The sequence below is a fragment of the Lolium rigidum genome, chromosome 3, assembly GCF_022539505.1.
Source record: "Lolium rigidum isolate FL_2022 chromosome 3, APGP_CSIRO_Lrig_0.1, whole genome shotgun sequence".
Classification (NCBI taxonomy): Eukaryota; Viridiplantae; Streptophyta; class Magnoliopsida; order Poales; family Poaceae; genus Lolium; species Lolium rigidum.
This window is the reverse complement of record NC_061510.1, coordinates 345,571,453-345,585,856: the sequence shown is the minus strand read 5'-3', so window position 1 is coordinate 345,585,856 and position 14,404 is coordinate 345,571,453. Positions and strand designations below refer to the sequence as shown.

At 43.7% G+C, this 14,404-nt stretch overlaps 1 protein-coding gene across 1 annotated transcript; it reads right to left on the bottom strand.

Moving 5' to 3' along the window:
* Positions 1–279: 279 nt before the first annotated feature.
* On the bottom strand, positions 280–8,871 carry LOC124703994. Its single transcript, XM_047236224.1, has 14 exons — positions 8,437–8,871; positions 7,748–7,838; positions 7,553–7,637; positions 7,373–7,457; positions 4,274–4,343; positions 3,188–3,257; positions 2,447–2,492; positions 2,120–2,369; positions 1,624–1,829; positions 1,403–1,477; positions 1,197–1,266; positions 1,012–1,092; positions 818–897; positions 280–721 (listed from the first exon to the last, which is right to left on the bottom strand). The coding sequence occupies exons 1-14, from the start codon at positions 8,568–8,570 to the stop codon at positions 643–645; spliced, it is 1,422 nt and encodes a 473-aa protein (XP_047092180.1). The 5' UTR covers positions 8,571–8,871; the 3' UTR covers positions 280–642.
* Positions 8,872–14,404: the final 5,533 nt, after the last annotated feature.

Genomic DNA, 14,404 nt, shown 5'->3' with positions numbered 1-14,404 from the left:
TAACTATTTTTGTAGCTGAACAACGTCACTGTTAAGTGATGCTATTCTCCTCAAATTTGCGGCAGAAAGAATAAGAAATGACTCAACATTAGGTAGTCAAAACACAAATCATTGCAGGGGCATTATATATATACTGGGAGTCCTACTGGGAATGATTTCCTTCCAGACGAGACAGGCAGACATGCTCACGAGTAAACCCTTTACGACATGAAGGGCCACACGGCACTTCACCAAGTGGTACAATATTCCAATAGAAAATAGTTCCATCAGTTGCCACTCTAGGAGAACTTCACTTTTTCTCACTCAAGGCCAAGGAGCACAGTATTCAAACAACACGGACACACTTTTATTTACACTGAAACACGATCTAAGTAAAACTGAAACATCTATGAGGCACAAAAAGAAGCCAAAAGCCAAGGATGGCATACTTACAATACTTACAGAACATAACTGGGACCAGAAACCGCTCAGCAGCTATCTTTCCTTCCTTTTGGTTAGACAAGATATATTTCCCCATATTTGCTAAACTTTTCTGAAGTTGTGCAGATCTCAATCAGCTTAAAGTTGTGATCGAGCCCCATATGCACGACATCTCACAGCCCACATGTACAGATTTGTAATGTTCAGACCAGTCAGTGAAGTTTAAACATCATATACAGCCATGCGCTCATCAATGGGGTTACGGCAGATTGGACATCTCTTGCACTTATCCGAACAAGACCTAAACAACAAAGAAAATGGTAGTTTCTAATCAACAACACATTGAAAAGCCCAGTTGCAAAGATCGAAAACAGTTACACAAGCAGTTGAATCGTACTTGCATAAAGTTCTGTGCCGGCAAGGAAGTAAGACCATGCATATTTCTCCTTCATAGCAAATCCTACAAAGTACCTTCTCCTGAAACGAGGAGTATTTGTTTGACCTTTTCAATAAAGAGAATGACAACACGCCATCCAAAAAACTGATTTCAATGAAAAAAGGGCCAGGATAAGTCAGCGAAAGGGAAAGTACATTTTGAAGCCTTTCATATTCCTGCTGAGTAGATTTCGTGATTTCAGACTGCTCTCCCAATGCCGCTTGGAGTCTCCAAACCTGAAATAGAATAAGTAGGAAAGTTATTGCTTATGTTTATAATCCTGGAGTGAATAAAACTGTAATATGGTAAATGATTGTCCATAGAACAACAAAAGGGATACCTCTTCTGCTAAATCCTTCTTAGGCATTTTCTTTACTACCTCAGGCGGGTAGCCTGAGAATGTGTTGTACCTTCAACAAAAGGAAAATAAACATACAGCTTCAGAGACCTTATAAACATTCGAAGCAATGACACATAGCAGCACCTTGAGCAAATTAACAAAATATATATGAACTCGTATGAACAAGATGAAATCGATAATTATACCCATTAGATTCAGTATAAAACAGCCGGGCCTGCTCTTCCTTGCTCCCTTCATCGATAGACCACCAACCAAGAAGCCTGAACAACATATACAGATGCTACCTTATTAGAAATCGGTATGAAGGTGGAATATTATTATACTGCTCCATAGTGCCTCTCCAAAAATAAGCCAGCAAGAAAATAAATAAACATAATAACAGATCCATAGTAACTATCAGTTTTACCTTGAACCGTGATGAAGAAAAGCAAAGCAATCACGGACTTTCGATGATACGGTAAGGTAATTAGGACTAACTGGTCCATTACGCAGTAGCAGAACAACTTTCTCAACCAATCTTCCTAGTGAAAATAGGACACCAGCTCCTTGTAGAATAAATAGTGGGGAGAAAAGAGCAAATATAGGAATGTAGCGAGCACTAGGTGGTGTACCCTGAAAAAACAGACAGAATAAGTTACCAACAATGAGGTTATGAAGATCATTATTGATGCAATTCAGTTACTAGGAGGTCAAGTGTTTTTACTTTTTATTTAGCATCCTATTTAACTCCAGAAATATGTTCAAACCAGTTTTCAATGTTTTCAATAATTCAAGCAACATGTTCTTTCAAAAAGAAAAGAGAAAAGTATTATTTCACTGGCAGTTTTTCATCTGCCACTGTGTCTAATAGTAGATATGACCCATTAATCTCAACCATAGTATATGACTTGAATGGCATGTACCTCTAACCGCATACAAAGCAAAACTTGGAAAACCACCAGAGGTATTTTCATGAAATGACCTCCTATGTCTGGAAGGCCACAAATTCTCTCGTGTTCATGGTCTTCCAGTGATGGGAGGACAAGACCACTCTCCCAATCACGATATCTAATCGCGGTTGACGACGAGCTAGCCTCCCCGTGAGTGGGAGGCCTATGAATCATGGGATTGAACCATCTTGTACAAACAAGAAAAGCAAAACACTCCGCAATCCTGTATAAACAAGGTGATATGTTAGACTATCAGACATTCCAGCTGTTAAATACAAATGTTATCAATATCAGTCTCACCCATAATTTATAAATAAATCCCACCATCCCAAAGCACCAACATCACCTGTCATATCCAATAAGTCACTATTAAAGCATAATATTGTGCAAAGTAAGGAGGCCCAATAAAAAATGATTTTATATAGATAATGTTTTCGAAGATCTGGTTGGATGTACAAAATGCTCAGGAAGTACTCCGTCCGTTCCATAATTCTTGTCGTGATTTTAGTTTAAATTTGAACCAAAACCACAACAAGAATTATGGAACAGAGGGAGTATGTAGACAGCTTCTACAACCTATACAGCAAAAAAATCCTTCTTGGGAATCTCAGAACAAGATTGTCTCCCTTTCAAATCCTAAGTCGCCCTCAGAGAAGAATAATCTCACAGCGAACAGTCACCCTTCTACTCTAGTGAACAAATAAAGAACCTTTAGAAAGCCTAGGCATTTCATACAATAGGACCATAACAAAGACAAAGAGTATTGCCAAGTGTAGAAATAAAGGTTCAACTATACAATGTAATACAGAAGCACAAAACAATCAATCCATGGAATCTTTGTTTTGTGCATCTGGATTACATTGTAAGCAAACAAAGAGTGTTGCTCTATGGTGAAGGACTCTGGGAAGAAAGATATGCCTCAGAACATCCACTTGCTTATAGTCATTAAGAAAAAATAATATTTTTGTCAAAACAACAATAAAAAGAAACTCATTTTAACAAGTAACAAACTAACAATTAAAGGCAAGTCGGGATATTTACCAGACAACTTGAGAAGTGTGAAGGTTGTAGCAGCTATAAGAAACACCATAGAGATTGCGACCCAAAAATGCTGGTTACAAAATCAAAGTCATCTAATATAAGATAAATGTGTATTACTCTACTGTACGTAACAGAAAAATGGCTAGTGTTTTCACACTATGTGCAGTCAAAACTTCAAGAATTTAATAGTGATATACTAACTCCGGACGGAATTAATCGACGCGCAAACCCGCTAATCACATGCGTGCGCAGCCCTCCCTCCGCATCGATTAAATCCGACCGGAGGGAGTACAACAGAAAAACACATGATGAAATTGTCCATGAAAATTCCAAATCACTGTGTTTTATTGATTTGCACTAACATGCTCCTCCAGTCGAAAAAACTTGTCACTTGGATACATGAATATTATGTACTGTATTACATTTTGTGGAAAACGTCCATTTTTCAAGGTTCAACTATCACCCAAGTTTGACGTTCGACCATAAACACCAAACAGTCTAAAATAGACCGCTGAGCTCTGAAACGTCCGAAAACACAGGATTCCATCAATCTAGGAGGGTTTTGCACTTCTGCCCTGTGTGGCAACCAATTTGGCAAAGGGTTGCTAACAGTGAGAATTGCACATTGCAGAGTGAGTCTCTTGCCCTGGAGGGGCATTCAATTTGACATCTACAAGTAGAGTATCAAAGAGAATGAAATAATCCAACCATATATTTGGTGAAATAACGTTTAATTGATATATTTGTGCATTTCAGTTATTTCAGAGTACATTGATGCAAGATATACGAGCAGTTGGACCATGTTCCTATTTTGGGCTACATAGAAGCAATTCATATAAACATGCTTTAATGTGGAAGAGGCCATATTGATATAATGCATTGTAACATACCACTATATTATTTAATTCCAAACAGCGAAACAAAAGAGCTCGCTATTTGGTGCATGGCTTTCAAGTCTATAATTAAGTGGCATCGGCATCCAAATATATTTTTTGCATTTCTTTCCTTGTGAATGGAAGGAGATGAAGTAATTGTTTAATCAATAAAAGTTGAACTGTGATAGTTCAAGAATACAAGATAACTTACAGGAAGTGTTTCCCAAATAGCTTCGTCGCTCATGCTTTCTTCATCTCCTGGCATTAGAGCTTTACACATTCTGAAAAATGGATATCCCATCAAAAAACATATATGTTAAGATCCATACTTATTACAAGCATAATTATTCTAGTAAAATAACAAACAGTACTTTCGTTGTTATTGCAGAGTTCCATCAAAGGGGATCTTTAATTAAAGTTGCTGAGAGGGGATTGACACAACAATAGTTTAAAAAATGGATGCTAACATTTTAAATGATAATTGCTTATATCTTAAGTACTTCCTCCGACCCATAATATAACGTGTTATACTCGAGTGTTGGTTTGGACCTCAGGCTACATGTAGCCCTTTTTTTCAAAAAAAAATCAAAATGGCATTTCATAGTTTCAAAAATTATGAACAAATTTCTGGAGCTAGACAATAATGTACTCTGCGACTATGCAAAAAAGAAATACGAAAGACTCAATATTTTGGGCTGTACAAGGTTCACAAAACTATGGATCTGACATAGTGAACAGTACAGATTTTGAAACCTCCAACATTTGTCAGAATTTTTCATTTTTGTGTAGCCTAGTATACAATGTATTTCATCTGAGATGTGGCACAGTGGTAGAGTATATCATTGGCTACATCTAGAAAAAAATCAGAATTTTTTGAAACTATAAATATCGAATTCAAATTTTGAAAAGGAACAGGAGCCATGTAGCTTGGGCTACATTTGGGGTTTCCACAATATACTCCTCCTATATTGGTTGTAATAACATCTTATATTATGGGTCGGAGGAAGTACTTCTTAAGATATAAGCAATAATATATTGGTGAATGCCATTATTTTATTAGTAACACAATAAGGGTGGATGCAAAGTACATTCATATTTCAATGGAGCTAGATACTATTGATACATTAAAATCGGAATGGGGCTGTAGAGCTGTTATGTTTACAGCTCTTAATGCTTATTACTGAAACATCGTTGCATCTTTGACCAATACGCACCTTTGTGATCTATACCCCTAAAAGATAAACCATTCAGAACTCTCTTTCTTTAATTAATGTGAGAATTTTGAGTCTCTTCAAGAGAACATGGAAGCTATCTAGCATTGTTTAGAAAAACACAATACTTGAATTGATTTACAGTTTTACACGTGCTGTCTGACAACTATGAAAAGGCAATTTTAACAGTCCACAACAAAAGTTCTTCAAGTTTAGAAGCTATAAATTTGCAACCAACAGAAGCAAGATCAGAACTGTGATTACAAGCAATGTTGTCAGAATGGTGATTCTGAATCGAATCGGAACCTCTATGGTAGAGTCGCAAACTGTAGGATCTTAACTTTTAGAATCGTAAAATCTTAGATTCTACTTAGCAGAATCAATGAATTGGTTCACTTAATTTGGGTCGTATAGTCGTAGAATCGCATAGCAGAATCATGATTCTGACAAGATATAACTGAACTCTAAAATGAGAATAAAGTGTCGTTGACATTTGTCTCCAACCGCTACAATAAGCAACAATAAGCAGTGAGATTGAATGCAGATTCCACGCATGGGTGCATCCGCAACCATTTACAAAAATGTACATAAGTTGGGGTTGCAAGAAAATGAATCTAGCTGCTTCTGATAGGCGAACCACATTAAAAAAATGGGCAGTTCATTTCTCTAGATAAGGTGTTCATTGACTTGGAGAAGGCCTACGATAAGATACCGCGACACGTCATGTGGTGGGCCTTGGAGAAACATAAATTCCAAGCAAAGTACATTACCCTCATCAAGTACATGTACGATAATGCTGTGACAAGTGTTCGAACAAGAGATGGCGATACCGATGACTTCCCGATTAAAATAGGACCACACCAAGGGTCAGCTTTGAACCCTTATCTATTTGATTTGGTGATGGATGAGGTCACAAGGGATATACAAGGATATATCCCATGGTGTATGCTCTTTGCGGATGATGTGGTCCTAATCGATGATAGTCGAACGGGGTCAATACGAAGTTAGAACCACGGAGACAAACCTTGGAATCGAAAGGTTTTAGACTTAGTAAAACTAAAACTGAGTACATGATGTGCGGTTTCAGTACTACTAGGCACGAGGAGGAGGAGGTTAGCCTGGATGGGCAAGTGGTGCCTCAGAAGGATACCTTTCGATATTTGGGGTCAATCCTGCACAAGGATGGGGATATTGATGAAGATGTGAACCACCGGATCAAAACCGGATGGATGAAGTGGCGCCAAGCTTCTGGCATTCTTTGTGATAAGAGTGCCACAAAAGCTAAAAGGCAAGTTCTATAGGACGGCGGTTCAACCCGCAATGTTGTATGGCGTTGAGTGTTGGCCGACTAAAAGGCGGCATATTCAACAGTTAGGTGTGGCGGAGATGCGCATGTTGAGATGGATGTGTGGCCACACGAGGAAGGACCGAGTCCGGAATGATGATATACAAGATAGAGTTGGGGTAGCACCGATTGCAGAGAAGCTTGCCCAACATCGTCTAAGATGGTTTGGACATATTCAGTGCAGGCCTCCAGAAGCTCGAGTGCATAGTGGACGGCTAAAGCGTGCTGATAATGTCAAGAGAGGACGGGGTAGACCACACTTGACATGGGAGGAGTCCGTAAAGAGATCTGAAGGACTAGAGTATCACCAAAGAACTAGCCATGGAAAGAGCCGCGTGGAAGCTTGCTATCCATGTGCCAGAACCATGAGTTGGTTACGAGATCTTATGGGTTTCACCTCTAGCCTACCCCAACTTGTTTGGGAATAAAGGCTTTGTTGTTGTTGTTGTTGTTGTTCATTTCTCTAGATTTCCAGATATAGTCTAAGCAGTAGAAAGCTACAAGATATGTAAATAGCACGAGCGAACTAGGAGCAGGAAGCAGAAATGTACATCATGACAGCTTTCACCTGTGCTAATTACCTAATCAGGAGAAGATTCAATAATCTATATCAGGATTTAAAAAAATTAAGCCAGATCTTTTTACAGGAAATATCCAGAGTATACTGCATCTGTATATCCACTAAATTCATATATGTAAAGAATGTAAATTCGGTACTAGTATTCTAAACAAAAGAATGAGAAATAAATGTTACCTAAAATTGTCGATGAGAATGATCACTTCAAAGGTGAGCAGAGGGAGGAACACAATCTTCATATCAACAGCTGGTTGATTTCTAACTGGGCAAAAACAAAAGGAAAGAAAAGGTGGGGTTCACAGAATGGAGTGGAGCTAACAATGACAGCTTCATTCATCTGGCGGCTTCAGAACGTACCTCTTAAGCTTTCAAGATAAATGCAGAGAAGCAGCTCGAACGCAATCAGCAGCGGCGCGGCGACGACGGAATGGCAAGGAGCCCACTGCGTGCGTGCAGGACATGCGCTTATCAGATCCAACGCGTGGTAAATGAAGAATACTTGCAGACAGAGATGCAACAAGCTTAAATAGGGAAATCAGTAGTGAATCTTACATGTCGCCCATGAGGCAGCGAAGGGGCTGGCATTGAAAACCTTCCGCGGGCGGCGACGCTATGAAACAGCCATAGCGGGATGAATATAATCCTGGGAGATGGAAGTAATGAGCATTCGGTATTAGGGTTGTCACGAACAGACACACACACGCAAACCGGAGATGTACTACATCACAGTGTACATGACAGCTATGTTGCATTAATTTAATTCGTCTGTATTCTGGTAAGAGCTCGATAGTTTCCCAAAACACATAAACATTGCGAACAGCAAGATGTTAAGGTTGCGGAATTGAGCAGGTAGGCATAGGGCAGTTCAGCAATGGAACAGCCAGAAGCCTGGCTACTGGCGAGATCAAATTCATCAATGGCCCGTCACACTCAACTCCCCCACCCTCATTCATAGAAAGTCGTACGCCCCAGAGCAGACCAGTCCACCGCCCCAATCGAGCGTACACGAAAAGGCGGCCCCCAATCCGCCGCGCAGGGCAGCGAGCGCTCGATTCTCTAGACCGCATCTACGTACATCCCGGGGGAATCACGAGAGTCAGTCCACGCCTGCCAGCAGCAGCCCCATCCCAATCTCACCCCCGAACTGTAGCAGTCCACACGCAACCAGATCGACGCGCGACGACGGGGCGAGGCGGGATCGGGGGAGAGGGCGTAGCTAGGGTTTACGAGACGAGACGTACCACCAGGAGTAGTCGGTGCGGCCGTCGACCCTGAGCGCGAGTAGGAGCGTGAAGCAGAAGAGCGCGGCGTGCGCCGCCGCCGCCTGCGCCGTCTTCCCGACCCCGGCCCACGTCTGCGCCCGGCGCCGCTGCATCTCCTCCTCCTTCAGCAGTCAGCAGCAGACAGACGAGGATTGAGGGCGGCTCCCTGGGACTTGTACCTTCCTCTCGGGGGCAGTAATGGTGGGGGGGGAAAGCGGCGAGGGTTTCTGTGGTTTGTTTACTCTTTGGCGATGGACTAGGATGATTAACAGTAGGATTGAGGCCTTCCTTGTGTTGTCTCTACCTCCGCTGTTTGCTGAGCAGAAAATTCCGGTGTGCGGACGCTGACGATGGAATGTTAATCTCTCCTCTCGGGGGAGCGGATTGGGTTTCGCCCGCTCGGCTCGGCTCGGCTCGGATCGGATAGGGAGAAGCAAGGGAGGAAGGAAGTGCCCGTGCGACTCTTGGTTCGGGGTTGCCGACGAGGTAGATATCACTTTTTTATTACGCTATAAAAAAAATAACTAAAAAAAGATGGATATTTTCTTCGGGCCGGTCCTTCCGTTCCATCTTGTCGCCGTTCTCCGCCGTAGATCCTGCGTTGTTTAATTCAGGTTCCGCTCCACTGGTTCGGTGGCTCCGCCCGCGCGCACGTCCCGTCCGCGTCGCTTGCACGGCACGCCCAACACACATGACGATCCAAGGGGAATCACTGTATCGGTGCGCCGGCGTCGGGTGTCGGTACTCTGGCGGCCGACGACCCGGCGGGGGCGAGTGGTTGGATGGGTGGCGTGGGTTCGGCGCATTCCGCGACGGCGCGTGATGGCTACGGGTCCGTGTACGTTCCGGGGTTGCCAGCCACCCATCAATCATGCACATGCGTCATGGCGCAATCAAACAAATCCTAGTTTCATGTTTTCCTGTTTTATAAAAAAAAAAAAAAGGGGGGGGGAATTCGTGGAAGACGACGTTCTCGCGAATAACGAAACGTTTGTGGTGACTTTATCAATTCCAAGATCCATCAAATCAATCTCCCGGACTCATTTTCTTTGAGGAAGGGTGTGCCTTCGTACATCCATAGACGTGAGCGAGTGATTTTATAATCTGATTCTAAGTTTGGCATGAGCCAAAATAGTCTGGTTGGGGCCTTTGCACTTGGTGTCAAACCACTTAAAATGCGTGTATATGTTTTAGTTGGCGCTTAACCAGTTAAAGATTCATGTCGTTCCCCGCCAGCGACAAGCGGGCGCTCCAGAACCCTAGCCTCGAGCCCTCCCCTCCCCTTCCTCCCCTGCCACTGCCGTCGTTGCTAGCTGTTGGGCAAAGCCCGTGCGGTGCCAGCGGCGACGGATCTATGGTCCATGCTCGCGAGGTGGAGGCGCGGTGCGATCCCGAACTAGCGGCGGCAGACTAAGGCGACGAATCGGCGGCTCCTCGTGCCCAGATCTACCTATAGCATTGCGTCGGTGGCTCCACGTGGTGCGGGCCACAGAGGGGTGATAGGGCTTCAACCAAGGAAGCGTGTGCTGGCGGGTGGAGGTCATGGTGGTTGCGAGAGGTGCATCAGGCTCGGGTAATGGGTGGGTCGAGTGTGGCTAGGCGGCGGCTCCAACGGCCAAGGCAGACTTGCAGGACAGATCTACGCCGAGCGGTCCTGGATCTGGTACCTGCTTAAGGGCCTTGGGGCCCGAGTTATGTGGGTCGTTGTGGTGTCTATTTGCCATGATGCCCTTTTGCGCCTGAATCCATGCTAGTGCGTCCTCATCGGGCTGCTCGGCAATAGATCCTTTAGGGGTGTGGTCATGGGAGAATGGGAGAAATCCTTGTTGGCTTGCCTGGCATCGACGCGGCGCCTGCAGGTGTCGTCATTCCTCCATGGAGGGCGTCGAGGTTTCCCCCACTTCACTCTCCTTGGAGTTCCAGGGAAAAACCTAGGATAAACTTGCTGGTTCGGACAGTAGCGTAGTTGATGTCGCATTCTTTCATGGAGGTGTTCCGGGGTGCAGGTAGCTTGGTGGGACAACTTCGGAGGACGCTTAGGTTGCGGCATCTATCGCCATGACATCCCGTTGCTTACATTCTCACTCTTTCGAGAGTTGTATTTTGTTGAGCATGTTGTGAGTTGTCCCAGCAGTTTATTTTTTGTTCGAGAACTCTATATGGTCGTTGTTTTATTTATAAAATGGGGAGAAATCCTATTTCGAAGAACCACTTAAAAATCATGTATAAATTTAGTTAGTGCGATTCTCCGCAATTTTAGCTCCATTCGTATTATCGCCAAGCCTATACTCCAAAGAGGCAAAGAGTCTAGTCGTGTTCAGACGAGACTAATCCAAAGAGTTTGTACTACCAGGAGGGGACTGATGATGGCTTAGCCTTCGGAAAAGGCGTGCCGCAGATTAGGAAATTTTGAGAGGCAAAGCATACTCCTGCTTCCTGGATGCTTCGATCGCGACATGCATCGCTTCGCCTCGACGTTGTTTTACTTTTCGTTTCCACATTTCTAGCAGTACCTACTTGTGCCGCAAGTAGTGTTGTCACCATCTTTTTTTCTTTTTACATGAGTATTGTCACCATCTACTAGTACTAGTCCTCGGCTCCCGTTAGTACGCAACTTGAATTGATGATGCATTAATTAGTGGGAGAGTTTGAGCATCTTGGACCGTTGGACATGATGATGGAGTATGTAAGATGTTCAAATAAGATCATTGTGAATTGCTTCTGGAGCCCTTTGTTCTTGCCTAGTAAACATATTATTATGCATAGTTTTTATATTATTTCACAAGAGCGATATTGAATTGCAGATACTCTATAGAGTAGCGTCCGAATCTAACCCCCAACTTATGGAGACAGTGACAGCAGGCCTACATCATAAGCTTATCTACAAGAGCTTTCGTAGGTTACTTAAGCAGCTGCCGCACTGTTTTGTTAGTAATAACTTGACCCGATCTTCAGTTCACCATGATAGTACTAGGCTAAAGTTGCATAATCATGATGTACTAGTTCAGAGGAGATGTGATTGGATGGTGAATAAAGACATTTTTTTGCTAAAAGGATGGTGAATAGAGACCTTGTGGTGCCGTTTTAGCTAGGATACCTATATAGATCTCGTCCATCCTTTTCTTCTTCTTCTTAATATCCTTTTCACATTGAGAATTGATTTTTCGGATAAAAGACAATATATTAATATTAAACATATATCAATTATACTTGCCGTCTCACCAATTAAGCACAATTGCATGTCTAGACATCAAAATTCATGTGTAACATAAAAAGTAAATAAACAAAGGCAATGAGTATCAACATAGAAAAATGAGTATGCCAATAAAAAAAAGTGGAACAAGTAATGATAGTGTAGAAGCTTACGAGCTAACGGAGCCTGCATCGTCGTAAGGGTTAAAGGCACCCTCTTCTCCGGGTGACGTTTTTTCGACTGCATGCTCCGTGGGCTTCGATGTGCCATAATCTTCGACTTCATCCCTCTTCCTCTCGCTCCTTGGAGACACAGCGAAAGGAGGAGAGTGACCTGATTCAGAAGGCTCCGATTCAGATTTTTCGGATCGCGGATTTGTGAGATCCTGCGACCTCACTCTCGGGACGTGAGGGATCTTGCGAGTCGTCAGTGACAACAACTCGCTCTTCAACCTCTCCACCTTCGGGAAGGGGGGGAAGACAAGATAGAATTTGGTGGTTCTGCAAAAAGAAAAAGCAAGGTCAACCTAAACATACAAAACAAAAAGAAAGAAGTCGACAAATAAAAGTACAACTCGTAGGGAAAAAGTTACTTACTTCGGAAAGGGCGTGGTTGCCGCTATACGGCTCCACGCGGCAAGAAGATGGAACATCATTTTTCTTGCTCAACGAGGAGAAACGTCGAATCAACTTCTCCATGTCCTTCACAGAAAGATCCTTGGATAGGCGGTCAACATCCTTCTCGCCAGCATACATCCAAAGTGGGTTTTTGCGAGCCTGCAGCGGCTGCACCCTGATCCTAAGGAAGTAAGCAGTAATTTGGGCACCCGACAGTTCTTGACTGTGGGTGTTCTGCAGCTCGTGGATGCGCTTCATCAGAGCATATGTAGCTGTTTTCTCTTCATCAGTAGCCTCGGCGTCCCATGATTGGCGCCTGAGGATTTTTGCGGCACCATCAAAAGGGGCAATGTTGTACTCTTGAGAGCTGTTGTACTCCTCCTGAACGTACAGCCACCTCCTGCGCCACCCTTGAACGGAGTCGGGGAATTTGACGTCGAAGTAATCAACGTCGGGACGGACGCAGATGACAACGCCGCCCACATTGTAGGCGACATTGCGGGAGCTGTTGCGCCGAAGATAGAAAATACGCTTCGACGGGCCCCAATGAGGATGGGTTCCAAGGAAGCACTCACACAAGGTGATGAAAATCGAGATGTGGAGGATGGAGTTAGGGGTCAGCTGATGTAGCTGAATCCCATAGACAAAAAGAATCCCACGAAGGAATTCATGGATGGGGGTGGAAAGGCCGTGAATGAGGTGGTCGATGAAAGTTACCCGGTATCGGATCCGCGGCGTCGGGAAACTTTTGTCGCCAGGAAAGATCAGCGCGTACTTCTTCTTCAACAGCCCGAGCTTCTTGAGAGTGCTTTGATCTTGGTTCGAGATCTTGGATCTCTCCCATCCAGAGATCTCCATCTCCTCTGACGGCGTGTTGGTCCCTGGAGCGGTGTGCTTGGTGAGCTTTGTGTGTGGTGGTATTAAGGCAAGCATTGGGGGAGAATGGAGATGAGCGGAAGCGTGAGGAGCTTGGGGGATAGCAAATGGCGATTTTGGAGAGAGAAGGAAAATGTGAGCGGCGCAGCGAAGGGGAAGAATGAGGATGAAGGAGTAAAATGTATAGCAAAGTGATCGATCCGTCGCACCGTTGGATGAAAAGGAAATGAATCTGACGCCCTACACGTGCCGGTAGGGGTATAATCGTCTTTTCACTGCGAAGTTACTAAATAGGCGTTACAACGCGCGTGCCAAAAATTACGGAGGACATGTGTCCCCCACTTGCGCAATGTGTTAACGATGAAGGATTTTGGGCCCACAGATCAGAGAAGTGATAGGATTCGTGCCCTTCCAACGAGAAGGTCGTGGCTATCGGCATCATTGACATCGCCACGAGAAAATGGCGATTGGTTTTCTTTCAAAATAGCGACAGGGAAAATGTTTGTGATCCAAATAAAAGAAATTTGGGAGCCTTTGATCAAATACAAGTATTTGTCCAAATGCTCGGGGGCTACTTTTATCAGAAGTTTCATTTTGGCTTTTGATATGAGGATAATGTGAAGAACATGAATTAGAGTTGATCCAAGAAGACAAAAGTTGAGCCTACAACCAAGTATAAATACTCGACTGTAGCCTCGGGGGCTACTCCCATCGGGAGCGCTGGTCGCGCACCCGATAGAAATGAAAAAGAAGGGAAGTTGGCAAGATAGCGACAAAGAAAGAAAAACGGTGAGCCTACAACCAAATACAAGCACTTGGCTGTAGCCTCGGGGCTACTCCCATCGGGAACACTGGTCGCGTACCCGTTGAAATATGAGGAGTCATATTGAGTATCTTCGAGTTAAAACATAACTCTTCATATACTCCCATCGGGAGGTCAAGATAGTAAGTCATCATATGACTCGAATAAATATGTCATTCCAACAGCCGAAAAAAGCACTCGACAATATATTCTCAGAGCGCGTCCGTCGCGAATAAATCTCTGAATGTCGTAATATTTTACGAAGGTAAGACCCCGTGTAAGGGTATTTTACCCTTATCCATTATTTTGGTAACAATGACACCGTGCTAGTGTATTTGGACTAATACATGACTACTAGATGATTCCCAGGTATTAGCCAAAGAGGTATAAAGGTGTATCAATGGAACAAGAAGGCTAAAGGTGACCCCCCATTTCAACAACAATCAAAAAGGGGTTACA